Here is a 27,447-nt window from a genome sequence, read left to right on the forward strand (position 1 = left end):
AATCTCCCCACAGGATTCCTTACTGACAGGTCTACTTGGTTGACCTCTGTGAATAGCTGAGCAGCCACCCCGTCCACTTCCCACACCCCCCGGGACTCCTGTCAGGCCAGGCCTTAGCACCACAAGCCCACATGCTGAAGCCACTCTGGTTCAGCCAAGGAGGCAGTCCAGGCCAAAAGCCTTTCCTCCATTTCCCTTTATGCCTCCGCTCTGCCCACAGCCTCTTATTTCATTTCACACACAGCTACTACAACACATTTTATTTCACTGGAAAAACCCTGTATAAAGAACCAAATCTGGTTCCCGTGAAGAAAACATTTACCACAGCTTAAATAAAAGTTAAGGGAAGGGGGAGGGTAAGAGTGCCCTGCCTTGTGCTAGCTCCGTCACCACCTCTTCCTCTTGAGGCCCTGTGTGATGGAAATCACGGGTGTCCCAGAGAAGGCTCTGCCTGGCACTCTGATTAGGCCTTGAGAGCAGCTGTCACATCTGCTTTCTGGCCCTGAGAGCTGCCATGACAGTTACCAGAACTGCACGGATGAACAGAATGCAGAAGGGACTGCACTGGTGTTTTCAGCTAGTCACACAAAGGCAGGAACACTTGGACTAGGAAGGAAAATAGATAATTTTATCAAAAAATAGTTCTAATATATAGAAAAACATTTCAATCCTCTGGGGCCTCTGGCCCTTATTTACATTCACAAAGCCACTGAGTGAACCCAGGACTGATGGGAGCAGTGAGGCGGGGCCTTCTCGCTGGGGCATTTTGGTTGCCTACTTCATAAGCAGATGAAGAGGTTCAAGGAGTAGGAGATATTTTTCATTTGCTCATTTTCCAAGAGGATGGAGGGGAATCACTGGAGGCGAAAGAAGCAAGACTTAGTCCTGGGTCAGTTTCGACTCCACAGAAACCCCAAGACATCTCTGAAAGCTTGGACCAATGTCCTGTGTCCTTGGGAACCAGTATTAACAAGTGGGTGATCTGAATGCTTTGTTACCATGGAACCAGTGTGTCTTATATTCTTTTGTTATTTTTTCCCCTCAAAATCCAGGTAGATAAGGTATTGGGTGGGGAAAAGTACCAAATAACTGAGGTGACAGGGAAGGGTCAAATGGAGAGGACACTACACCAACTTCTTGGCCTCAAAGAAGCTCTTGAGGTGACGCATCTGCCAGATGCCAGTGAGGATGAGGATGATGGTCTGAGCGATGGACCACCACAGGACTCTCTGGTTGGTGCTCTCACTGGTCAGACGGAAACGCTCTTCACGATACTGCATGAGACAATGGACCCAGGATTAAATGTGCAAAAGGGACAGTCCCAGCCGTTGTGGGGCCCCTCCTTCCATGCAGCTACTCAACTGTGGGACCAAACGCCTATTGAAATTCTGCCTGATTCCACTGGAAGTGCCCCAAGTGACAGGCTGCCCCTCCACAAGCATCTCTGCTAGGACAGAAATCATGCTCTTACCATTTCAAACAAGATCCCAAGGTAAGAGGTAGGTAGTGGTTATCGCTAGAGTGAACTGTCCTCTCCACACTTCATTCTAAGGAGTTGAAAAACGGCTGTCTAGACTGATACCCTCCACTCCATTCTTTGAACAGCTGATCTTCCAGGTAGGGAAGGCCCCAAGTAGAAATTCCCAGTAGGTGCAGTGGATACAAAAGTCAACTGCCACGTTCAAGTACAGCACCGTGCCCTTACCCTCTGGTAATCCTGCTCCTTCTGGATCTGTTCCACCTGATCAAGCAACTGGCGGGCTCGGAGCTGCAGCTCTGTCAGTTTATCCTTGGCAGCGATCTCAGGGTAGTTGTTGGCATGCCCCCCAACCTGGATGTTTAGGTGCACACGCTAGAAGGAAACAGGGTTGGACCCCAAAGTGGTAGGGTTAGAAACACTCTGAGGTTATGGTGTCTGAGTGGTGGGACCTCCGATGGTCTGTTCCAGGCTTTTGTCCCTGGCTGTGGGACAGAAGGGCAATATCTAATCCTTAATTGTGATTGTGCCAGGAAGTGTTACAAATGATGATGGTAATAAACCAAAACTTTGGGACCAAGTGAGACATTCTGAGCTACAGCCAGAGAAAATTCTCTTACCAGTCTGCCGCCAGCAAAGAGAGCCATCTTGGTAGAGTTGGAGTGCAGGCAGATCTGATGGTCACCAGGAGTGTGAGAAGTGAAGGTGAAGCGGCCCTCTGAGCCGTACTGCCGGGACAGCACCACCTGTAACACGCCAGTCAGTGAAAGACCCCTCCTCTACTCTGACCTCTCCAAGTACTCTGTACACTCCAGAGAGCTCTAGTTAAGGGTGGCCTAATGCAGTCTGCAACGAGTCCATACCACGGCCTGTGCGCAGCCAGCGGTGGTCCTACCTTGCCTTCAGGGTCCTTCACCTCCACGTGCATGCCCAGGCCGGGGGTCGAGGGCAGGAAGGCCTCCTTCTGCTTATCCCACATCTGGGTGCGGTAGTTCCCTGCAGAGCAGACAAGAGCTGTCATAACCCGCCTAGTCCGCCCGGCTCCCACCCTCAGCGGGGCGCCGCGACTCCTGAGGCGTCGGGCAGGGGTCACTGCTCGCCCCGCCAGGGCCCGGCGTCCTCAAGGAGCCGCCAAGAGCGGGGAGCCCGGCCGCGTCTGGGGGACACGCTGGGCCCTGTCCACCCTCGCCCGGCCTGACCGATGACCATTGTCTCGTCCGGGATTTCCTCGATGAAGCAACGCTTTTCGGTCTCGCCGATGTGAAAGTAGAGCCCCCGGGCTCCCGCCGCGCACAGCGCGAGCAGCAACAGAGCCGGCAGCCCCATCACCCGCCAACGCCCACCCCAAACACCTGCCAACGCTCGCCCTCCGCCCCAATGCGCATGCGCGCACCTGCGCCCCGCTCCCAGGCGACGCAGCAGGGCTTGGAGCAGAATGCGCATGCGCGGTGACACCTCCTAGCGGCTGCTCCGCCCCGTCCCGCCCCGGGCCCTTCCAGGAGAGGCTGCACGACTGAGCTGAGAGTGCGCACGCGCGGGATGCCCTGGCGTGCCTTCTAGCTCTTGAACTGTGCAGTCGGCTCCAGCTCTAGCCCGCGAGCGCTTTCTTCCAAGCGCGCATGCGCTTGCCTGCGCCCTGCTCCCAGTAAACGCAGCACCGCCGGGCGGAGGGTACGCATGCGCAGATACGTTCGGTCCCTGCTTCTTGCCCTTCCCGGAAAGTTGTGCTAGCCCGCAACAGGGCGTGCGTCCCGCAGCGGCGGGTTTCGCGGCCTGTGGTGCCTGGACTTCCGGATCTGGAAGAATTGGTCCACGCAAGGTGGAAAAGGCGAAGTCCAGGCACCGACAGACCCTTCCCGAGACCCTGGCCGGGCAGGTGCTGGTGTGAGAGCCCTTTTGGGATGCAGGAGCGTCAGACGCTCTGGCGCCGCCTGGAGGAGCTGCCCACCCTGGCTGCGGGGGCTGTGACCCCAGGGAGGAGGCTTTTCCTGGATGAGGGGGCAGGCCGGTCTTTGGGAAACATTATGAGCCATTGAGGGTTCCAACAGGCTTAGGTGTTTCTGATTTTGAGTTTGTCAGGTTTGTTGCATTTGATGACGGTGTTGGACTGGTTGTTTTCTGACACTCCCCTGCTAGGGGTACTCACTAAAGTATCCACAGATGAAGTCACCCAGGGTGTGCTAATAGGGGAGAGGTATTGGAGGTTGGGCTCCAGGTTGTTACTGAACTCAGGTTCCACTGCGTTGCTCAAAACCCAGTGATTGAGAGGCAAGTGTCAATAGAACAGAAAAGCGCTTTAATCAGAAAAGCCAGTAGTCTGCAGAGAAGGTGGGCTCAGGTCCAGAGACCAACTCCCAAGATTCTCCTCAGCCACAGGTTTTAAAGAGAAGGGGGTAGTGGGCAACAATCTCAGTGAGTCATCAAGGCAGGAGACTGGATTCTGCATCACTCTCCATTGCGTGCAGACTGGCTGACTCTTTTCAGATGTTATCTTGACCACATGATCTGCCTACAGGATTGCTAAGAGGCTGCTGAGGGTAGAAAGCTAGTCATTCTGTAACTACTTAATTTTTCATTCTTTTTTTAATCAAGGAAAAGAACAGGTTAGGCTAGACATGGTGTGCATTCAGGAGAGCGTTAAGTCAGGAGTTATGTTAAATTGCTTAGTGATAGCATTCCTATAATTAGGTTCTTTCGAGGTTAGAGGGGAACAGAAATGGGCAAACAGGAAAGGGGCAAAAGAGCTGCTTTCAAAGTGAGAGGTGTGGGAGGAGGGACCATGCGAGACACCCTCCAGTTGTCACTAGACTACGCTCCAAAAGGGCGAGACTTGGCGGCGCCTCGGTGTGTATACTCCAGCCCTCATTGTTCTCTCTCAACTTGTCAGACTCCTCACTGTCCCCTGGGTGAAGATTTGGGACGTGCAGTCGCTTGGGCTACAGGTCTTCTCAACCTGCAGTGATTTGGGTCTCAGGAGTGCAGAGAGATGTGGAACGGAACGAAACTTGCCCTCGTGGCTCCAGCGGGCCCGTGACAAGTGCAAGCGGGGGCCCAGTTCTTGCTCTGCTAAACACAAAGAAATCCTGTATTATCTTAGCACGCTTAGTGCTGTGTATGCTGCTATTTATCCTGTAAGAAGTGGGGTTGAACCAAGGCATCCTTGTGGCATTAAAAAGAGAAGTTTTGCAAGGCGAGCCTCCCTGAGCAGCAGTAATTCTATGGTGAGGACCAAAAGCCTCTTTTAAGATCTCTCTTTAAAAAGCTGGAAACTTGGGTTGTGGTGTGAAATCTGATATTTAAATATTAGCGTTTGGCTCAACTTTTCTCGAATGGAATGAACAACAAGGCACAATCTGGCCATGTTCAACAGTCAGTCATGTGGATAGCTTGTGATCTCATCCAAATCCAGTGGGGGACAGTCTGATGTTCAAGTGACTGTTTTGCGGTTGCCAGTTCCTCCCTTCTCCAGGGTTCTTTGCATCCTTCTCCTCCCTCCTTTTTTTCCAACAAACTGGTGCAACATGAGACTGAAGATCTGGGCTAAGAAAATTGAGAAGTATGAGGAAGGCCATGAGACATGTTTACATCTCCTAGTTACAGCACCCCTTGTTTTGGAACAGAAGGTGAAAACCAAACCAGAAAGTTTCTTACTGGGCATGGAACTAGAACAAAGAAAAGTTGAAACTTTGTTTTTAATTTTTTATTAAGAGAATTTCCAAACACACATAAAAGTAGAATAGTTAAAATGAATGTTCATATACTTATTAGCGAGCTTCAACAACAATCCGTATTTTGCCTTCCTTAATTTCATTTATCACTCTGCATTTTTTTTTCCTGAAGTATGTTAAAGACACCCTGGACATCGTATCATTTCACCTACAAATAATTCAATGTGTCTCTAACAGATAAGGACTGTTAAAAATACCATTATCACACCCAACACAATGAAAAATAATTATTTAATAATATTAAAACTTAGTATATGTCCAATTCCCCTCTACCCCATCTCAAAAAAACTTTAAACTGTTTAATCAGGTCAAAACAAGGTCTACTTACTGCATTCATTGATATATCTCCTAAACCTCTTTTGATATATAGTAGCCCCCCCTTTTCCAAAAGGATACATTCCAAGACCCTCAATGAATGCCTGAAACCTCAGATAGTATCAAACTATATATATACTATGTTTTTTCTATACATACATATAATAAAGTTTAACTTTTAAATTAAGCACAGTGAGAAATTAACAATAATAAAATAGAACAATTATAACAATACACTGTAATAAGAGTTATGTGAATATGGTCCCTCAAAATATCTTGTACAAATTTAATGCCTTTTCCATTTTAACTAAGCACAGTGTGGCCATAACTTTTGCAGTTTCGAGGTTCAACAGCAAAACCAGCATGAATTTCTTTTTACTTCTTTGCAATTTCACAGATAGAAGATTCGTCCTTAAAGTAGATCTTAGTAACTCCAGCGTATGATTTTTGTCTAATCTCATTAAGACCTTTCACCTTTTCACTTAGTGGAAGCACTTCATGGCATCTCCTTGGCGTATTTGAATTGCCAGCATCTCTACTCTTGCACTTTGGGGGCCATTATTAAGTAAAATAAAGGTTACTTGAACACAAAGCACTGTGATACAGGGACAGCCAATCTGATAACCAAGAGGGCTAATAAATGAGTTAACGGGTGGGATCCGTCGGACAAAGATGATTCAGATCCCGGGTAGAACAGAGCAAGATTTCGTCACGCTACTCAGGACGGTGAGCAATTTAAAACTTATGAATTGTTTATATCTGGAATTTTCCATTTAATCTTTTCAGACTGCAGTTGACTGTGGGAAAATTAATCCATTGATAAGGGGGACTACTGTATTAACAATTCCCCTTCCCTTTTCCCATTTTTTTTGTTTTAAACTGAAGTACAGTCAGTTACAATGTGTCGATTTCTGGTGTACAGCACAATGTCCCAGTCATGCATATACATATATTCATTTTCATATTCTTTTTCATTAAAGGTTATTACAAGATATTGAATATAGTTCCCTGTGCTATACAGAAGAAATTGTTTTTTTTAATCTATTTTTATATATAGTGGCTGACAGTTGCAAATCTCAAGCTGCCAAATTTATCCCTTCCCACCCCCTTTCCCCCGGTAACCATAAGACTGTTTACTGTGTCTGTGAGCCTGTCCCCTTCCCCTTTTGTTGTTAATGATGATGATGATGATGGTGCCATTTACTTATTGAAGCAACTGGAGCATTTGACCAAAAGATTTTTCCACATTTTGGATTTGGTTGATTGTTATTTCATGTGTCATTTAACATGTTTCTCTGTCCTTGGAATGAATACCCTTCAGAGTTAAATCCAGAGCCAGGAAGGATTTACAGTGAAAACAAAATGTGTTTTAATCCATTAAAATCATTACCCTTTTTTGATCAAGTTGTCTCAGAAAACATTGTCTCTCTATGCCTTTTTCACACAATCCCAGTAGCCTTTAGGGGCTTCCTTGCTTTCCATTTCGTACATTTCCTGGCCTAGACACAAAATCAGTCATTTATCCAAGGAATCCTAATTCACTTTAGCAAGAAATGGTATTTGTATTTCTAATTTTTTTTCTAATTTATGTTTTTCTTAAGGAGAACCCTGAAAGTTGGCCTAATCGATGGGTAATCTTAAAGAGATTGCATTCCCCACAGGAAGGAGCTTGCCTCAGGTAATCTAATCCCCAGGTCCAAAACCTTTTCCCCTCAAAGGTTAAGGCAGCTGGAGCGTGTGGGGGGGGGATTTCTGCCAACATTTACCTAGGCCAGCTGCCCTTTCATTCATTCATTCAACCAATATCTGCTGAGCAGCCATTTTTGCCAGACACTGTTCTAAACCCTGGGAGCACAATGGTGAAAAAAAACAGACAAAAATACTTGTCCTTGTGGATTTATTTTGATCATTGTCTGTCAGTAAAGAAGATAAATTATAAGTAAAGTTATAGCAAGTCAGATGGAGATAAGTATCAAGGAGAAAAAGAAAGTATAGTGGGTTGAATGGTGGTCCCCCCAAAAGACATCTCAATGTTTGAGTCTCTGGAAGCTTTGAATGTGACCTTACCCGGAGAAAGGGTCTTTGCAAATGTACTTAAGGATCTTGATGAGATAATCCTGAATTATCTATGTGGGCCCTAAATCCAATGACAGGTGTCATTGATAAGAGACACAAAGGATACCTCATACCCATTAGGATGGCTACTATTAAAAAAAAAAAAGACAAGAAAATAACAAGTGGAATCTTTATGAACTGTTGGTGGAAATGTAAAATGGTGCAATCACTGTGGAAAATAGCATGGAGGTTCCTCAAAAAATTAAAAATAGAATTGCTGTACGTTCCAGCAATCCCACTTCTGGGTAGATCTCTAAAAGAACTGAAAGTAGGCTCTTAAAAAGATATTTGCACATTCTTACTCATAGCATTATTCACCATAGCCAAGAGGTAGAAGCAACCTAAATGTCCATCAGTGGATAAATAGACAAAGGATAAACAAAATGTGATAGACATGTACTATGGAATATTACTCAGCCTTCAAAAGGAAATTCTGCAATATCCTACAACATAGTTGAACCATGAGGACATTATGCTAAATGAAATAAGCCTGTCACAAAGGACACATACTATATGACTCCATTTATATCAAGTATCTAGAGTAGTGAAACTCAGAGAAAGAGAAAGTAGAATGGTGGTTACAAGGGGCTGGGGATGGGGGAAAAGGGGGAGTTGCCCAATGGGTAAAGAGTTTCAGATCTGTACCATGGAAAAGTTCTGGAGATCTGTAATGTACTTTATGCCACTCAACTGTACACTTAAAAAAAGAGAGAGGGATAGCCACACAGAGAAAAGGAGGTGGCCATGATCACAGAGGCAGGCACTGGAGCAATGTAGCCACAAGCCAAGGAATGCCTGGAGCCACCAGAAACTGGAAGAGACAAGCAATGAAATCTCTCTTGGAGCCTCTGGAGGGAACACAGCCCAGCCGACACCTTGATTTCAGAATTCTGCACTCTCTAATTGTGATACAATACGTTTCTCTTGCTTTCATCCACCACGTTTGTGGTAATTGGTTCTGGCAGCCGCAGGAAACTAATATAGGGCGTGCCTTGGTCAGATGTGGGATGGGGTACAATAGAGTGGCCAAGGAAGGCTCACCAAGAAGGTATCAAGTGAGAGAGGTCACATGGCATACCCGAGGAAACAGTGAGAGCCCCAAGGCTGCTGTGTGGTGAGTTGAGGAAGGGCGAAGAGGCCAGCGTGGCAGGAGGAGAGACGGAGGGGGACAGTAGGAGGAAATGAGGTCATAGATGGGAGTGGGAGGATTCCGTAGGGCTTTTAGACCATTTTAAGGACTTCCGCAAATAAATGAGAACCCCTTAGGGGATTTTTGAGTTAGAAATGACTTAATCTGACTTAGATTTTTAAAGGATTCTGTTCAGGCAAAAGATAATCATTGTAAAACATAAGGGTAATCAATGGGTAAAAAATATTTTTGTAAGGTTTAATTTAAATCAGGTCTTTCGTACATCTTGCAGTTTACAGAAAATTCAGAAGTTTGAAGCCATCGTGAGGAAATAATAAGGCAAATCCAGAATGTGGAACAATTGGCTTTCAAAAACTAAAGTCAAGAAAAGGAAAAAAAAAAAGTGGGTGAAATGGGAGATTTTAAGAAACTAAAGATGCGTAATACCAAATAAGACATGTGAACCCTGACTGGACCCAGTGCCAGCAATCCCTCCCATCACTGTATCCACATGCCGCTCTTCCCACTCAGGGTGGAATCCATTTCCCCTCCACTGGCATCTCATTCTGGACCTGTGACTTGCGCTGACCAATTCAACGCAGTGGAAGAAAACTGTATGGCTCTGGTGCCTGGGGCTTAAGAGGCCTGATGGCTTCCATTTTCACTCTCTTGGAACCCAGCTGATACGAGGTCCAGCCCAGCAGACTGAGCCATGAGTTAACAGGATGAAGCCATTTTGGATCCTTCAGTCCCAGAGGAACTGCCCTAGCCAATACCAACATGGAACAAAGATGAGCTATCCCCACCAAAACCATTCTATGCAATTATGTAACTGGGAAAAAAAAATGATGGCACGCTTCATGAGCTGATATAGAAAGATTTCTGGGATATACTGCTATGTTAAAAAAAAAAAAGCAAGATGCAGAAGACAGTATATAGTAAGCTATCTTTGGTATTTGTATTTGCATGAAAAATGCTGGAAGAATATATAAGACTATAAGTGGTTACTTATAGGTAGCATGAATATTCAGCCAATATACACCAGTTTGGTTGTGCTGGTTAAAATACAAAAATACTTCTGTCCTAGTTGGTAAATGGTCCCTCTCCAAGCCCCTGAATTCCCTCCACCTCTGTTCTCGCCCTGGAATACGTGATTGCTCCATGACTCAACAAATAAAGAGTTACCCCTTGCAGGGAAGGGGTCAGCAGACTAGCAGATAATGAGGCAGATGTTAACAGGGGTGCAAGAGAGACTTGGCAAACTAGATCTATCAATATCTTTGATTTCTGAACCATGAGAATATGTTACCTATTTAATAAAATACATTTTGAAAACAAAAGCAGTGCTACCACCATTCTTGACCTGGTTTTTAAAAAAAATTTGTGGGAGGGAGGTAATTGGGTTTACTTATTTGTTTATTTTAATGGAGGTACTGCGAGTGAACCCAGGACCTCATGCACTAAGCTATACCCTCCTCAACCCCACCACCATTCTTTATCATAGCACCTTGTTTTATGGATTTCAAATCATCAATTGCTATCTTTTTGTTTTAGCCTAAACCCTAAAATGTCAGCACCATGACAGTACAGATCCTGCCTGTCTATTGTGTTCATTTCTGTATCCCCAGCACCCAGAACCAAAATGGCATAAATATTTGTTAAATGAATGAGGAATGTATATGTCGATGAAAAAGCATACAAGCAAAAGCCATTGGGTGCAGTGAAGGCAGTCCTCAGAGGGAAATTTATAGTTGTAAAAGTCTGCATTAAAAAGAAAGAAAAATCAAATCAATAACCTAAATTGACTCTTTGAGGAACTAAAAAAAGGAAAAAAGAGAGAGAGCAAACTAAACCCAAAGGTAGCAGAAGGAAGGAAATACAGATTAAAGTAGAGAGAAATAAAACAGAGAACAGAAAAACAATAGAGTCAATGGAAAGTAAAAGTTGATTATTTGAAAAGATCGACAAAATTAAGAAAACTTTAGCTAGACTGACAAAAAAAAGAGACATAAATCACTAAAAATCAGATATTAGAGACATTACTACTAGCCTAACAGAAATAAAGAGAATACTCTGAGCAGTTGCACACCAACAAATGAGAAAAATTAAATGAAGTGGACAAATTTCTAGAAACACACAAATTACCTAAAGTGACACAATAAGGAAGAGTCCAAGAATGGACTTACCTGGTGAATTCTACCAAACATTTAAAGAAGAATTAACAGTATTCCTGCTTAAACTCTTCCAACACATTGAAGGGAAGGGAACACTTTCAAACTCCTTCTATCTTTCCTGGTGAATTCTACCAAATGTTTAAAGAAGAATTAACAGCAATCCTACTTAAACTCTTCCAACACATTGAAGAGAAGGGAACACTTTCTAACTCATTCAATGAGGCCAGCATTATACTGATACTAAAGCCAGTCAAAGATATCACAAGAAAAGAAAATCAGTCCAACGTCCCTTATTAAAACGGATGCAAAAATCCTGAACTAAATACTAGCAAACCAAATCCAAAAGCATATTAAGACGATTATACATCATGATCAAATGGGATTTATCCCATCAATGCAAGCGTGGGTCAACATAAGAAAATCAATCAATGTAATATATCATATTGATAGAATGAAGGGGAAAACACATGATTACCTCAGTTAATGCAGAAAAGGCACTGAGCAAAATCCGACACTGTTTCATCACAAAAAAAACACTCAAAACTAGGAACAGAGTTCTCCCAGCTCCTTCGACGTGCATCTCTTCTTGGGTGGATCCTTGGCTTTTCTCACAGCATGGCCCTCAAACACCAGCCTGCATTTCTGCCTCAAGCCAAGAAACCGAAGAAACCAAGACTGACTCCTGCCCCTAGACACAAGGGAATAGCGGCCTCTGCAAACTTGCCGAAAGAAGTGTGTGCTCCTTGACTTCATCTTGAGAAGTGCTGTGGGAAAGGTCAGGATGAGGAGGATGGTCCTAAGGGCTGGAATGGTGGGAAGGGAGTCTTGAAGCCCATTGCCTAATCAGAAAGCATCACAAGGCTCTCTGGAGCCCCTGCAGATACGTGGGAAACATGGGTAGATCCAGCAATTGGAAGATGCTCTGAGTCACCGTTTCCAACCAGTAAGCAGGCTTTTTGTATGAAAGAAGCAGCCCTTACTTAGCACAGTGTTTTTCAGACAGTTTCGTCCCATTTGTGGGTCATGAAATCATTTCAGTGGAGAGTGACTGGCATTTAAAGAAAATAAAATAGAAGATTAAGAGTCCCTCCACCAAAAAAACAAAACAAAACTAGAAATAGAAAGGAACTTCCTCAACATGATAAAGGACATCTGTGAAAATCTCACATCATACGTAATGATGAAAGACTGAGAGCTCTTCCCCTAAGATCAGGAATAAGATAAGGATGTCTACTTTCACCATGGCTATTCAAGATTGTACTGGATATTCTAGAAAAAGGAACAGAAAGCATCCAAACTGGAAAGGAAGAAATACTATCTCTATTTACAGATGACACAGTCCTAGATACGGAAAAAATCCCAAAGAATCCAAAAGAAAGCTACTGGAGCTAATAAATGAATTCAGTGAAGTTGCAGGGCACAATATCAATACACAAAAATCAATACACCAGTAATGAACAATCAGTAAAAGAAATGAAGAGAGCAATTCTACTTACAAATTCATCCAAAAAATTAAGAATAATTTAATCAACATAAAAGACTTGTACACTGAAAACTGAAAACATTGCTGAAAGAAATTAAAGAAGACACAAATAAATAGAAAGACATCCCATGTTCATGGACTGGAAGACTTACTATTGCTAAGATGTTGTTACCGAACTGAACTAGGTTTGTTTGCTCAATACACAGCAAGCCAAATGCTGAGACCTGGAGGTTTGCAGCAGAATAAGGGTTTATTCACAAGACAGCCAAGTGAGGAGATGGGGGAATAAATCTCAAATCCACCTCTCTGAAGGTGAGGGGCTCGAGATATTTATGGGATAAAGTTGAGGCATAGGGAGCACAGAGAAAGGTAGTTGGAAATGAGAAGAAAGTGGGATAAATCATTTTTCTGCAGAAGTACAACTAAGCTTCTTCATGGGACACATGTTCAAAAAACGGTACTGTTAGCATGTTCTGAGGGTGGAATTTTTGGCCCTCTGATGTCAAAAAGTCACTAAGTATATACTCACTTGGCGGCCTTGGCCAGTCTTAACTGGCTCGAGCTCAAACTGAACATAGCTGACTCCAAGTTCCTGAAAAACAATCTGGACAAACATCTTGTTATTTAGATTACATGATGCTTGGAGGACATGCAGGTTTTTTTTTTTTTGTTTTTTTTTTTTGTAGCAACAATTAAAGCAAGCTTGATCAGTGAAGGCAGGTTACAAGTTTAATGGATCTAACTGATAGTTACCCTTAGCTTCAATGTCAATATTACCCAAAGAGATTAAATACAATCCCTATCAAAATTTCAACAGCCATTTTTGCAGGAGTGGAAAAGTCACTCCTTAAATTTATATGGAGCTGCAAGGGGTCTTGAATAGCCAAAACAATCTTGAAAAAGAACAAAGTTGGAGAAATCACACTTCTAGATTTTAAAACTTACCACAAAGTTAGAGTAATCAAAACAGGGTGGTACTGGCATAAAGATAGCATATAGACCAATGGAATAGAATTGAGAATACAGAAATAACCCCAATGTATCTGGCCCACTGATTTTCAAAAAGAGTGTTAAATCCATTCAGTGGGGAAAGAATCACTTCTTCAACAGATAGTACAGGGAAAACTGGTGTTCCACATGCAAAAAAAATGAAGTTGGACTCCTACTGCACATCATATACAAAAATTGACTCAAAATCGATAAACAACCTACATATAAAAGCTAAAACCATAAAACTCTTAGAAGAAACATAAAGGTAAATCTTCATGAGCTTGGATTTAGCAATGGATTCTTGGCTATGACAGATAGCAACACACTAAGCAACAATAACAACAAACACGGATAAAATGGACTTCAAAATATTAAACTTTTGTTCATTAAAGAACATTATAAAGAAAGTGAAAAAAAACATCCTATGGAATGGGAGAAAATATCTGCAAATCATGTATCTGATAAAGGATTAATATAGAAAGAACTCCTCCAACTCAACAGTGAGACAAAAATTAAAAAAACCTAATTCAAAAAAGGGCAAAAGGCTTGAATAGACTTTTCTCCAAAGATATGCAAATGGCCAATAAGCACATGAAAATATGCTTGACATCATTAGTCATTAGGGAAATGCAAATCAAGACAACAAGATCACGTCACACACACTAAGATGATGATAAAAAAATTTTAAAAAGAAAAGAAGTACTGAAGAGGATGTGGAGAAATTGAAACACTTGGGCATTGCTGGCAGGAATGTAAAATGGTGTGGTCACAGTAGAAAACAGTTTAGCACTTCCTCAGAAAGCTAGACATAGAATTACCGTATGACCCACCACTTCCACTCCTAGGAAATACACAAATTGTAAACTACTACTCAACAGATACTTGTAAGCCAATGGTCACTGTAGTGAAACCAAGCAGGATCCCTGTGGGACCTTCCTAGGGACAAATCCCAGTGTCCCCTGCCTCTTATCTGTAAAAAAACACTTTAGCCTCCTAGGCCTTCCTAGGAGCTCTTCCAAAGAGCAAATGTAATCAAACAAGAGAGAAAATGCTGAAACAGGAAAACAATCAAGCAAGACAAAATAATAATAGTTTAGTCGTAAAACAAAGTTAAGGACCTTTAGTTCCTCCTCAAGGGCTATAGATAATATTCTGAACAACATCCTTGAGTTGTTTTATAGACACTAAAACCTCCACTAGGTGGAAGAAGTTAACTGCATGCTGACCACAAGCACATAGACCCTAGAGTAGTTGGAAGAAGGCTGATGTTAATTCCCGAAATAGCCACCCAGTTGCCTCACCACCAACCAATCAGAAGAATGTCCACAAGGTGATCAGGCACCCTGCAACCCTCACCCCTAATGTTGCCTTTAAAAACCCTTCCCTGAAAGCCATGGGGAGTTCCGGTCTTTTGAGTATGAGCTGCCCATTCTCCTTGCTTGACCTTGCAATAAATGCTGTACTTTCTTTCACCACAATCCGGTGTCAGTGGATTGATTTTGCTGTGTGTTGGGCGAGTGGACCCAAGTTTGGTTTGGTAACAGTAGCACTAGTTACAAAAGCTAAAAGCAGGAAACAACTTAACATCCTAAATGAATAGGCAAGATGCAGTACATCCATACCAAACATTCAGCCACGAAAAGGAAGGAAATTCTGACACATGCTACAACATGTATGAACTTTGAAAACATTATGCTAAGTGAAATAAGTGAGACATAAAAGGACAGATAAATACTTTATGGTTTCACTTATATGAGGTAGCTAGAATAATCAAACTTACAGAGGCAAAGTATAATAGAGGTTACTAAGGGAGAAGGAAGAGAGGGAAATGGGACGGCTACAGAGTTTTTGTTTGGACTGTAAGATAGTGGTTATGGTTACACAACATTGTGAATGTGATTAATGCCACAAAATTGTCCTTTAAAATGGTGAAAATGACCACTTTTTTCTTATATATTTTCTACCACAATAAAAAAAAGAAAGAAAAAAATACTGTTTGTGCCTTGGTTCCTTCACTTCTTAGCAGTCTCCAGATCCTTATCCCACATTATCAGCCCAACTTTGTTCTTGAAGACACTTATATTTCCTACTTACAAAACAACAAAGAAAAAAAAAGCCTCCTATTTTGCCTTTCCCTTTTAGAAATTTAGAAATTGCTCTAAGTCTGAATCACAGCTGTGAACAGGTGGCAAAATCCCTCAGTCTGAATTTCAGGCCCAGATTCAGACACTTGTGTCCTCTTTGGAACTTTAATGATCATATCTCTGTGATCAGATTGCTGCCCTTTGTCACCCCAGTATCCTCTGCTATGCCACCTGACACAGCCCTTGTTCTCCAAGTTCTTGGCAAAAAACACACAGAAGACACTGTGGAACAGCGTTTCCCTGATGTCAGTCTTCTGGACGCTACCTTTCCATACTAATACCTGGTTAATGTAGTGTTTAAATGGACAATGTTATTACAAAAGAATATTTTTTCATTACTGTAAGTCGGAAAACCAGTATCACTTGCCATAAATATCAAAGATGAACTGTCAAAAATCGGAAAGACAAAGCAGTTTACGTTTTATCTATATTATTGCTCACCAGGTTTTGAGCCTAAGGTTTGATCTCTATCAAAAAGGGAAAGAAGAAAAAGAGGAGTTAAGGACACATCAGCATGAAATGAAGCTTTCTCCTTGCTGTAGTGAAGATTAAAGAACTGCAATGCTTTTCTCAGGATATGATTGACTACAGTTTACCGTATTTCATCAGTTCTGAGGTGGGTTTGTGTTTTTTTTTTTTTTCACATTTTGAAATACGGCTGCATCTTACGATCGAGACTAGTAACAGCGCTCTTTCTTAGCAGTAAGTAAAATGACGTCTTAAAGCAGATGACCACCTGTATCTGAAGAAATGGCACGATACACTGTCCATGCACCAAGTGAAGGACCCTGTGTCCCACAGCGATCTTGTCCACTTTGGGAAACCCTTGTTGTCAGCCAGGACCTCCAGGTTCTCACTCTGCCCGCCCAATGCCGGCGGCGTTCCGAGCACGCACTGCTGACCAAGGTTCCTTTGTCTGTGGGCACAGACCAGGTCAACTCAGCAATCCACCAGAGGGGTCCTGACAGCGTACTGCAGGAGACACTAGTAGGCAACGCGCGGCACCCTTTTCAAACCCTGCTGGAAAGCAGGTCCGGACTCGCCAAGGTAAATCGCTCCGCCGCAGCCTAGAGGCCGACACCTCTGACCGAAGGACGCGCCAAGGGCGACGCTGGCGCGACTCTGTGACGTCATGCTCTCCGCTCACGAGGCTGGGGCGGTCCCTCTCCTCCCAGGGCGGGGCGGCGTGCTGACGCCACACGCCGGGGCGGGGCCGAGAGTTTGGTGCCCCGGAGTGGGGTGTCGGCGCCTCATTCGGGTGGAGCTGAGCCGGAGACAGGTAGGCGCGAGCTGCCGCCGGGCTTTGCCGGGTTTAGGCGGCTCTAAGCCGGTCGGGCAGGAGGCGGGGGTCGCGGCAGGGGGCAAGGCCGCCGCGCCCTCGTTGTCGCCAGCGCCGTGGTGACAGGGAGTGAAGCTGGATGGAGCACGGCTGACGGGGGGAGGTGGGTGGGACGGGGTCTGACAGACGGGCGTGGCAGCCAATGGTGCGGCCAGCGCCGCCTGGCGGGCGGAGATTGGCGGCTGCGGACGCGCGCGGAGGTCGCGCGGGGCGCGGAGCGGCGCACCATTGGCTGTAGCGGGCGCGGGGCGGGCCGCGCGGCGGATGTGAGGGAACGGGCGCCGCCACTGGGGTGACCCCCAAGGTCGAGGAGGCATCACGTGGGAGTCGCCCGGCGGTGTCCTCTGCTTGCCCGGACTGATAGAAGGGTGGCGTGCCCCTGGCAAAGTGGCTGCGGGTTGTGGGCAGCCCTCCCTTCCCAGAGCACGGACAACGCGGGTCGGCTTCTGTCCGGGCTGTCCCTATGCTCCTGGGGTGAACCCTTGAGGAAAGGATTACCCGCTGTCTTCAGTACCCCGTCGTATTAACCTCCCCTGTGTTCCTTAGGTTGACGTCCTTGAGGGGCAGATTACCCCGCAGTACCACACCGTACTCAGTACTCAGAACCCCACCTTATCCTCCTCCCTGCACTCTTGGGGTGAGCCCTTGCTGAGCAGATTACACCGCAGTACCCACTGTACTCAGTACCTCCACTGTACTCAGCACCCCACCATACCCATTTTCTCTGCTCCTTGGGGTGACGCCCTTGGTGGGTGGATTACGCTGCAGCACCCTACCGTACTCAGTACCCAAAGACTCAGTATCCCTCTGTACTCAGTACCTACCTTACCCATCCTCTGCACTTTTTGAGGTGACACCCTTGATGAGTAGATTACATGTCAGTAACCTATTGTACTCAGTATTCCACCATACTCCTTCCAGGAGTTTGATAGCCCAGGTTGAGAATGAATTGCATTTCCTCGAGGAACACTTTTTGCCTTTAACAAAGCTACCTGACATAAGTGTAAGTTGTATAGAAAAACTGATGGCGAGACTGAGTAAAGAAGAACCTGCTGTCTGCCCTTCTCCCAGATGACTCACACCTGAGGTGTGAGCTCTGTCTTCGGGTTTCTCTGTCTTGTTCTGTAGTCCTGTGCTTGGAAGCAGGGACTCGAGGCCCACTTCCATATACACTGCTCTGAGCAGCTTTAGGAAGAGTGGCCTGGGATGAAGCCTTGTTTGCACTGTGGCAAGAGATGCAACAGTCAAACCACAGGTTGTGTGTGTGTGTGTGTGTGTGTGTTTAAGATCTGCACTGTGTGATAATATATAATACTATTCTAGCTTTGCATGTTAGCTAAGGACTAGATCTTGGAAAATCGGAGAAAGATCAGAGTACCCTGATTATTTTTTTGAGAGCACTTACATTTCGAGTACTTTTTCCCCTTACCAGCTTTATTGAGATACAATTAATGTATCATACAATTCACTCTTTTAAAGTATACAGTTCAGTGGTTTGTAGCATATTCACAGTATGCAACCATCACCAAAATTCAGTTAGTTTTTAAAACTTATTTTAATTTCAGAAATATATAAATTTTGTTGATTTTATTTAAGTTTGAATGCAGTTTATTAAATACCAAATATTTACTGTTTATTATATGTGTATCTTACATATACGTATATGTATATCAGATCTGCTTTTAATCGATCTCCTTACTGCCCACTAGATCAAGTACTGTGCCATCTCCTTTCAAATTTTTAGATAGTTTTATTTTAGGATAATTGTACAGTTATTGAGAAATTTATTTTGAGAATTGTATAGTTTTGAGAAATTGTACATTCACATCTATTATGTGCAGTTGTAACAAATGGTACAAAGAGATCCCAGTGTTCCTTTACCCAGTTTCCTCAAATGATAACATTTTGCAAAAACTGTAGTACTACATCACAAGCAGATACCGACATTGATAACAGTCAAGATACAGAACATTTCCATCACCTCAAGGGTCCCTCCTGTTGCCTTTTGTGGCCACACTCACTTCCATCCAACTCCTCACTCCTGGCAACAGCTAATCTGTTTTCCATTTCTATGATTTTCAGATATCAATAATGATGCATAAGGAGAATCATACAGTATATAACCTTTTGGGGTTGGCTTTTTTCACTAAGGGTAATTCTCTGAAAATACATGCAGGTTGTTGCCTGTATCAGTAGTTTGTTTCTTTTTTATGCCTCCAGGCTATGGATGTACTACAGTTGATTTAACCCTTTACCCATGGAAGGACATCTGGGTTATTTCCGTTCTTTGGCTATTAAGATGTTATAAACATTTATATACAGGTTCTGATGTGAACATAAGTTTTCATTTCTCTAGGGTAAATGCCCCAGAGTATAATCACTGGGTCATACGGTGGATACATGTTTAGTTTTTTTCAGAAATAGCCAAACTGTTTTACAGAGTGACTGTACCATTTTGCAGTACCACCAATAATATATTTGTGACCCAGTTTCTCCATATCCTTGCCAGCATTTGGTGGTTACTTTTTCTTTTTTTTTAATTTTAGCCATTCTAGTAGATGTGTAGTGATGTCTCGTGGTTTTAATTTGCATTTCCCTGATGGCTAGTGATAATTGAATGTCTTTTCATGTGTTCATTTGCCATCTGTTTATCCTCTTCAATGAAATGCCTATTCATATCTTTTGGCCATTATGTAATTAGATAGTTTGCTTTTTTTTTTTTTTAATGTTTTGTTTTGAGAATTTCTTACGCATTCTAGTCCTTTGTTGGATATATGGTTTGCAGATGTTTTCTCCTGTCTGTAGCTTGTCTTTTCATCTTCTTAAAAGGATCTTTTGCAGAGCAAAAGTTTTTAATTTTAAGTCTGATGAAGTCCAGTTTATGAATTTTGGTTTTTTATGGGTTGTGCTTTTAGTGTCAAGAACTCTTTGCCTAGCTCTAGTTCCTGAAGGTTTTCTCTTGTGTTCTGTTCTAAAAGTTTTATAGTTTGGTGTTGTACATTTCAATCTACAGTCCATTTAGAGTTGATTTCTGTATAAGGTGCGAAGTCTAGCTTAAGCGGTTCCTTTCTTTCCCTTCCTCCCTCCCTCCCTCCCTTTCTTTCTTTTGCCCATGCATATCCAGCCAGCAGCATTTGTTGAAAAGACCGTTCTTCCACCATTGAATAGTTTTGCATTTTGGTCCAAAATCAGTTGCTTGTGCTTGTGTGGAACTGTTTTAGAGTTCTCTGTTCTGTTCCATTGGTTTTTTTGTCCATCTCACCATCAATACCAAACACTCTTGATTCCTGCAGGTATATAATAAATCTTGAAATTAGGTAGACTGACTCTTCCTACTTTATTTTTCTTTTTCAAAATTATTTCAGCTGATTTAGTTCCTTTGTCTTCCCATATAAATTTTAGAATAATCTTAACCTACATCTACAAAGTCTTACTGGGATTTTGATAGGAATTGTGTTGAAGTTGTCTTATCAATTTGGAGATGACATCTTTACTACCATGAACAAGGCATGTCTCTCCATTTGGTTTTTCATTTCTTTCGTCAGGATTTTTTACTCTTTGGCACACAAGTCCTGGGCATGTTTTGTTAGACTTACACTAAGTATTTCTTTTTTTTTTTTTTTAATTTTGGTTTTCACACGTCCATTGATAATATGTTGCTTTTGTGTATTTATCTTGTATCTTGTGACCCTGTTGAATTCACTCATTAGTTCTATGAGTGTTTTTGTAGATTCCTTGAGATTTGGTGCATAGACAATCATGACATCTGCAAATGGTAGTATTATTTCTTACTCTCTGATCTATATGCCTTCTAGTTGCTTTTCCTGCCTTATTGCACTGGCTACAACTGTTGGTACTATGTTGAATAGTAGGGATGAGAGTGGACATTCTTGCATTGCTCTCAGTTTTAAAAAGAAGCATTCAGTCTTCACTATTAAGTGTGTGTTAGCTGTAGGCTTTTTTTTTTTTTTTTTTTTTTTTTTTTAGCTGTAAGCTTTTGTGGATGCTCTATATCAAGTTGAAGTTCCCCTCTCTTCCTAGTTTTCTGAGAGTTTGTATCATGGGTGGATGTTGAATTTTCTCAAGTACTTTATCTGCACCTATTGATATGATCATGTGATTTTTTTTTTCTCTCTAGCCTGTCAGTATGATAGATTTACATTTTTTAAAATACTGAACTAGCCTTACATCCCTGGACGAAACCCAATCACATGGTATATAATTGTGTTTACTTGTTCCTTAATTCTATGTGCTGTATTTTGTTAAGGTTTTTTTTTTTTTCTTTTCCATATCTGAATTCATGAAGAATATGAGTTTAAAGCTTTTTTTTTTTTTAAATCATTGTCTGAGTTTCGTTTCAGGAAAATAGTAGCTTCATAAAACGAATTGGTAAATGTCCCCTCCTTATATTTTTTTCTGGAAGAGATTATGTAGAATTGGAGTTAATTAATCTTTAAACATTTGGTAGGATTCCCCAGTGAAATCATCAGGGCCTGAAAGTTACTTTTCAGGAGCTTTAAAGTTACACATAAAACTTTTTAAATAGTTACTTCAAATTGGGTGAGTTGTAGTTTTGTACTTTTGCTGAGTTTCTCTATATGTTTGCTGATCTCACGTCTAGCTGTTCTATCTCTTGCTGAAAGAAGAGGGTTGAAGTTTTCAGCTATAATTTTAGGTTTGTCTTTTTCTCCTTTCACTTTTATTAACTTGATTCACATATTTTGCAGTTATGTTGTTTGGTACATAAACATTTAGGATTGCTATATATTCTTGGTGGATTGACCTGTTGTCATTAATATCCCTCCCTGTATCTGATAATTTTCTTTGCTCTGATGTCTACTTTATCTGATAATGTAGTCCTTCTCCTTTCCTCTAATTAATGTTTGCATCGTATATAATTTTTCATTCTTTCACTTTCAACCTTTCTATATTGTTACATTTGAAGTGAGTTTCTTGTAGACAAGAATATAATTGGATCCTGTTGTTTTATCCATTCTGCCAATTTCTGTCTTCTAATTGATGTATTTAGATCATTTACATTTAATGTATTTATTAATACATTAAGACTTATGTCTTCCACTTTATTATTTTCTCTTGTTTTTTGTTTGTCTGCTTTTTTATTGACTTCTTGTGGGTTACTGGAACACATTTTAAAATTCTCATTTTATTTATATGCAGTGTTTTTGAGTATATCTGTTTGTATAGCTTTTTTTAGTGGTTGTTTAGGTATTACATTATATTTACATAATTTATCATAGTCTGCTGTTATTATTTTATCTGTTTGAGTGAAGTGTAGAAACCATATCTCCATTTACATCACTTTACCCTACCCCACTTAAAATTGTCTTAAATATTTCCTCCACATGCACATTATTAGAACCACATGAGATGTTATAATATTTGCTTCATCCATCACACATCATTTAGAAGATTCAAGAGGAAAATAAAATTATATTCACCTATATACTGTCTTTCCATTGTTCTTTCTTTCTTCACAATACTGAAAGATTCTTTCTTTTTCATTTACTTTCCTTCATTCCCTTTTTCTTCCTGAAGAATAGTTTTGCAAGATACAGGGTTCCGGATTGACTGTTATTTTCCTTCAGCACCTGAAAAATGTGCTGCTTTCTCCTGACCTCCGTGGTTTCTGGTGAGAAATATGCTGTTCAGTTGTTTGTCAAAAGCTTGTGATGTGTCTTGGAGTGGATTTCTTTGGGTTTATTGTTTGGGGTTCTCTCAGCTTCTTGAATCTGTAGGTTTGTGTCTTTTGTCAAATTTAGGAAGTTTTCAGCCATTATTTCTTTGCGCACTTTTTCAACCCCTTCGTCTTTCTGTTCCTCCTGAGATTCTGATGACATTTATATTTCAGCATTAGATCTTTTGTTGTAATTCCACATGTTCCTGAGGCCCTGTTCTTTTTTTTTTTTTTGCCCCCAGTCTATTTTCTCTTGTTCAGACTGGGTAATTCCATTTGTGCCATACTCATGTCTTCATGTTCACTGTTTCTTTTGTCCCCGAGTTTAACCCATTGATCAAGTTTTTAAATTTTGGTTATTGTAGTTTTCAGTTCTGAAATTTCTATTTGATTCTTATTTATATCTTATTTCTTTGCTGAGGTTTTCTATTTTTCATTTGTTTCAAGCATGTTCATAGTTGCTTGTGGAAGCATTTTGATGATGGCTATTTAAAAATCTTTGCCCGATAATTCTAACATTTGTGTTATCTTGGTGTTGGTGAGCACAACAGAATAGGCTTCCTCTGACACTGCTGGGGTGGGTAGGAGGTTCCCCCTGGTTGGGGTGGAGGTGTGGGGGTGGAGGCCCCCCACCTGACCTTCTTGGTATCTGTGGGAAGGGATTCCCTGTTACTTCTGTGTGGGTGTAACTTCCCCATTAGACCTTTGTGACTCCACCCTGGCTGGGAATGGAGGGTGCTGCCTTGTTACTGCTGGGTGGAAGTGGAATCCAGGCTCCCTGCTGACCTCCACTAACATTGTTGGGGAGGGGGCTCATTGTCACCTGGTGGGGATGGAAGCCCCGATCTCATCTTACACTACCAGGTGGGGTCAGGGTGGGCCACAGTGTTTTCTGTGGGGTTGGTTGCAGTAGAGCGGTTATTGTGTATAAATATTCTGTCCTGCTGGGCTGCCCCATTCCTGGTCCTCTGGCCAGAGAGAGCAGCCTTTTGTGGCTGCTTTTTTGGTCTACATTAGTTGGTGTTTCTGGGTTGCCAGCTTCTTCAGCACCTATTGTGGGTTATATGACACAAAAAGAAAACTAAGAACTCAGTGCTGTGTCTTTTTGGGCCCCAGTGTCCCTTCCCAGTCTGTCTCCAGCTCTCTACCTTTCAAAGTCACATGTTTTGGTCTCTTGTAAATGTATCATCTCATGTTTTTGCTGCATTTAGTGGGAAACAGATGTCCTGTATATATGTGCTTTTAAAGTATTAACAAATTTTGACGGGTGGCCTTGCTGTCCCTAAAAATTTAATAATTTCTAAAGCAGTACCTTTAAAGAGTGCCTGCATACATACACCAGAAACCACCACAGTCAGAGCACCTCTGGTGACAACAGTGCCATTCTGGGGCAAAGACAGGTCAGTCTTCAGACTCATGCACTGAAACTTGTGTGGGGTTCTCACTTCAGAAGTAGAAGGCCCTCCCAGTGATCTGATCAGCTCCCCACTCCAAATTTACTTCTGTTTAGCTTTACCGTGGGAACTTCAGCTTTTTAAGAGATATTGTTAGTGGGTTTTTTTTTTTAACTGGTAACTTGTAATTTTTAGTTATAGAAATGCTTTTAAAGGGTACAGAGTTCTTTCATGATGTATTATAACTACAAGAAACATTATGAGGGAGCCAAAGTGATCACACCCTTCACTTTATGGCGAAGGAAACTGGACAGATCAAGTGACATTTTTAAGGCTCATACAGCAAGTAATCAGTCTGCCTGACTTGCCCTACAGGCTTAACCAATCATTTCTTTTCTGATAATGGCAAAATTCCTTCGCAGTTTAAAAGTAATCCTCACTACCTCCCTATCCCTCAGTGTATGTTTGATGAGGCATCACAAGTGGAAGATGCTGAATTCTGTGAGGTTCTCAGCCAGGAAGAGAAAATTGAAATTTGTGCCATCTTTGTACCACTGCTAGAACTAGAATAATGGAATAAAAACCATAGGTATGTAGCAAGCATTGTCTTCTTGATTCTGTATAAGAATCTTAATGAATCTGGGGTGGGGGGGACTTTCAAGATGAGTTGTTCTTTTAAAAAAAAAAACAGCACACACAGCTAATCATTTAATGATGCATGTGCTTTTCCCTCAAAGACTTGTGTCCTGAGATGTGGATCAATGGAACAGAATAGACAGCCCAGAAATAAACCCCCGCACACCTATGGTCGATTAATCTTCAACAAAGGAGGCAAGAATATACAATGGAGAAAAGACAGTCTCTTCAGCAAGTGGTGCTGGGAAGACTGGACAGCCACATGTAAATCAATGAAGTTAGAACACGCTCTCACACCACACACAAAAGTAAACTGAAAATGGCTTAAAGACTTAAATATAGACATGATGCCGTAAAACTCTTAGAAGAGAGCATAGGCAAAACATTCTCTGACATAAATCTTACCCATGATTTCTTAGGTCAGTCTCCCAAGACAATAGAAATAAAAGTAAAAATAAACAAGTGGGACCTAATCAAACTTACAAGCTTTTGCACAGCAAAGGAAACCATAAGCAAAATGAAAAGGCAACCTATGGATTGGAGGAAAATATTTGCAAACAATGCAACTGACAAGGGCTTAATCTCCAGAATATGTAAACAGCTCATATAACTCAATAGCAAAAAATACCAGCAACCCAATCAGAAAAAGGACAGAAGGCCTAAATAGACATTTCTCCAAAGAAGACATACAGATGGCCAGTAGACACATGAAAAGATCCTCAATATTTCTAATTTTTAGAGAAATGCAAATCAAAACTACAATGAGGTGTTACGTCACACCAGTCAGAATGCCAGTCATTAAATAACAAATGCTGGAGAGGGTGTGAAGAAAGGGGAACCCTCCTACACTGTTGGTGGGAATGCAAATTGGTGCAGCCAGTATGGAAAACAGTATGGAGTTTCCTTAAAATACTAAAAATAGCGGGGAAGGTAAAGCTCAGTGGTAGAGTGTGTGCTTAGCGTGCCCAAGGTCCTGGGTTCAGTCCCCAGTAAAAATAATAATAAAATAAATAAACCTACTTCCCCCCCCCAAAAAAAAACCCATGAATGTTTAAAAAGATCTTTCTAAAAAAAAAGAAAAAAATTAAAAAAAAAACTAAAAACAGAGTGGCATTCAGCAATCCTACTCTTGGGCATATATCTGGAGAAAAATGTCCATTGACAGATGAACAGATAAAGAGGATGTGGTATATGTACACAGTGGAATACTAGTCAGCCGTAAAAAAGAATGAAATAGTAATAATGCATGGGTGGATCTAGAGATTATCACACTAAGTGAAGTCAGAAAGGGAAAGGCAAATACCATATGCTGTCACTTACATGTGAAACCTAAAATATGACACATAGGGGAGGGTATAGCTCAGTGGAAGAGGTCCTGGTTTCAATCCCCAGTACCTCCATTAAAAAATAAATAAACCTAATTACGTCCCCCCCCAATTTTTTTTTTTTTGTAAATAAAATATGACACAAATGAACTTATTTATGAAGCAGAAACAGATTCACAGACATAGGAAACAAACTTACGGTTACCAAAGGGGAAAGGGTATAGGGGAGCGATAAATTAGGAGGAGAATTTGAGATTAGCGGATAGAAACTACTGTATATAAATCAAGGTCCTGCTGTAGAGCACAGGGAGCTATACTCAATATCCTGTAATAAACCATAATGGGAAAGAATATGTATGCATATATATGACCGAATCACTTAGCTGTACACCTGAAACTTAACACAATATTGTAAATCAACAACTTAAAAAAAAAAAAAACAAGACTCAGGTCCTGAGAAACTTGCCTAGGCTGCTTTTGCCTCTTTAATGATCCCTCTGCCGAGCCGGCATGACATTGGTAGATGTCAGGAATCAGTTTATCTCCGCACTCTGCGAAGGGGGGGTGGCCTTGCGTAAGGTGTGTGCTGCCCGACTGGGGAGTGTCCAGGCACAGATAAGTTCTGTTTTATTTTCCTAAGGCAGGGCAGTGAACCCTTAAAAACAAATTTCACTTTGGCTTATGCTCCTTTCTAATGTTACATTTCTCAAATGTATAGATCTGTATTTGTATCTTGAAATTAATGGGTCACAAATAGTGTCATTTTGTGTACTTTATTGATGTTAATAGACCCACATTTCTTAGACTTTTTAAAAAACAACTATATTGAGGTCTAACTCATCATATACCATATAATTCACCCATTTAAATTGTGCAACTAAATTGTACAATTTAATGCTTTACAGTGTGTTAGAAGGTTGTGAAACCATCAGCATAGTCTAGTTTTAGAACATTTTCATCTGCATCCCCAAAACACCCAGACCCATTAGTAGCCATGTCTTAATCCTTGCCACTCCCAGCCCTAGGCAGCCACCAAAGAGCTTTCTGTCTGTATAGATTTGCCTATTCTGAACATTTCATATAAATGAAATCATACAGTATGAGGTTTTTTAATGAGTGACTTTTTCCACTTGATATTTTCAAGGTTCATCTGTCTTACAGGATGTATCAGCATTTCGTTCCTTTCTGTTGCCTCCTACTATTTTATTATATACCACATTCTGTGTACCTGTTCATCAGTTGATGGACATGTGAGTTGTTTCCATCTTTTGGCTCGTATGCCTGATGCTACAGGGAACATTCGTGTCCAAGGTCTCGTGTGGACATCTGTTTTCATTTCTCTTGGTTATATACCTAGGCGTGGAATTGCTGAGTCATACGATAACTCTGTGTTTAACTTTTTGAGGAACTGCCAAACTGTTTTCCGCAGTGGCTGCACCAGCTTACATTTCCCACTCAGAACTGTATGTGGGCTCCTGTCCTTGTGTTCTCTCCATCACTTGC

General features: G+C 41.8%; 2 protein-coding genes and 1 long non-coding RNA gene across 8 annotated transcripts in view; 2 read left to right on the plus strand and 1 right to left on the minus strand.

Annotated features, from left to right (window-relative positions):
• Positions 1-245: 245 nt before the first annotated feature.
• TMED4 (transmembrane p24 trafficking protein 4) lies at positions 246-2,864 on the minus strand. Its single transcript, XM_032484334.1, has 6 exons — positions 2,677-2,864; positions 2,373-2,473; positions 2,098-2,223; positions 1,706-1,852; positions 1,135-1,274; positions 246-606 (listed from the first exon to the last, which is right to left on the minus strand). Exons 1-6 carry the CDS (start codon positions 2,801-2,803, stop codon positions 582-584), a joined length of 666 nt encoding a protein of 221 aa, XP_032340225.1. The 5' UTR covers positions 2,804-2,864; the 3' UTR covers positions 246-581.
• Positions 2,865-3,021: 157 nt separating this feature from the next.
• Positions 3,022-9,691, plus strand: LOC116665069. Of its 3 annotated transcripts, XR_004321659.1 has the most exons (4): positions 3,173-3,296; positions 4,365-4,698; positions 7,122-7,198; positions 9,057-9,691. It is a non-coding gene; the product is annotated as an uncharacterized LOC116665069 (long non-coding RNA). The 3 variants fall into 3 exon arrangements; XR_004321658.1 differs by lacking the exons at positions 3,173-3,296; positions 4,365-4,698 and adding an exon at positions 3,022-3,148; XR_004321660.1 differs by lacking the exons at positions 3,173-3,296; positions 4,365-4,698 and adding an exon at positions 5,141-6,246.
• Positions 9,692-16,717: 7,026 nt separating this feature from the next.
• The window catches only part of OGDH (oxoglutarate dehydrogenase), a 73,032-nt gene continuing 62,302 nt past the window's right edge, over positions 16,718-27,447 (plus strand). For all 4 annotated transcript variants that reach the window (XM_032484328.1, XM_032484330.1, XM_032484327.1 and 1 more), the window contains exon 1: positions 16,718-16,834. The gene's annotated coding sequence lies outside the window, so the exon portion shown is untranslated. The remainder of the gene's footprint in view (positions 16,835-27,447) is intronic.

This window comes from Camelus ferus, chromosome 7 (genome assembly GCF_009834535.1).
Source record: "Camelus ferus isolate YT-003-E chromosome 7, BCGSAC_Cfer_1.0, whole genome shotgun sequence".
In the NCBI taxonomy this organism is placed as follows: Eukaryota; Metazoa; Chordata; class Mammalia; order Artiodactyla; family Camelidae; genus Camelus; species Camelus ferus.

Coding starts and splice junctions, on each gene's coding strand:
- TMED4 (XM_032484334.1), bottom strand. CDS start 2,803: ATGGGGCTGCCGGCTCTGTTGCTGCTCGCGCTGTGCGCGGCGGGAGCC. Junction 2,474..2,676: donor GGACGAGACAATGGTCATCG/GTCAGGCCGGGC, acceptor TCTGCTCTGCAG/GGAACTACCGCACCCAGATG. Junction 607..1,134: donor AGCTTCTTTGAGGCCAAGAA/GTTGGTGTAGTG, acceptor TTTCCTTCCTAG/TCCAAGTGTTCCTGCCTTTG.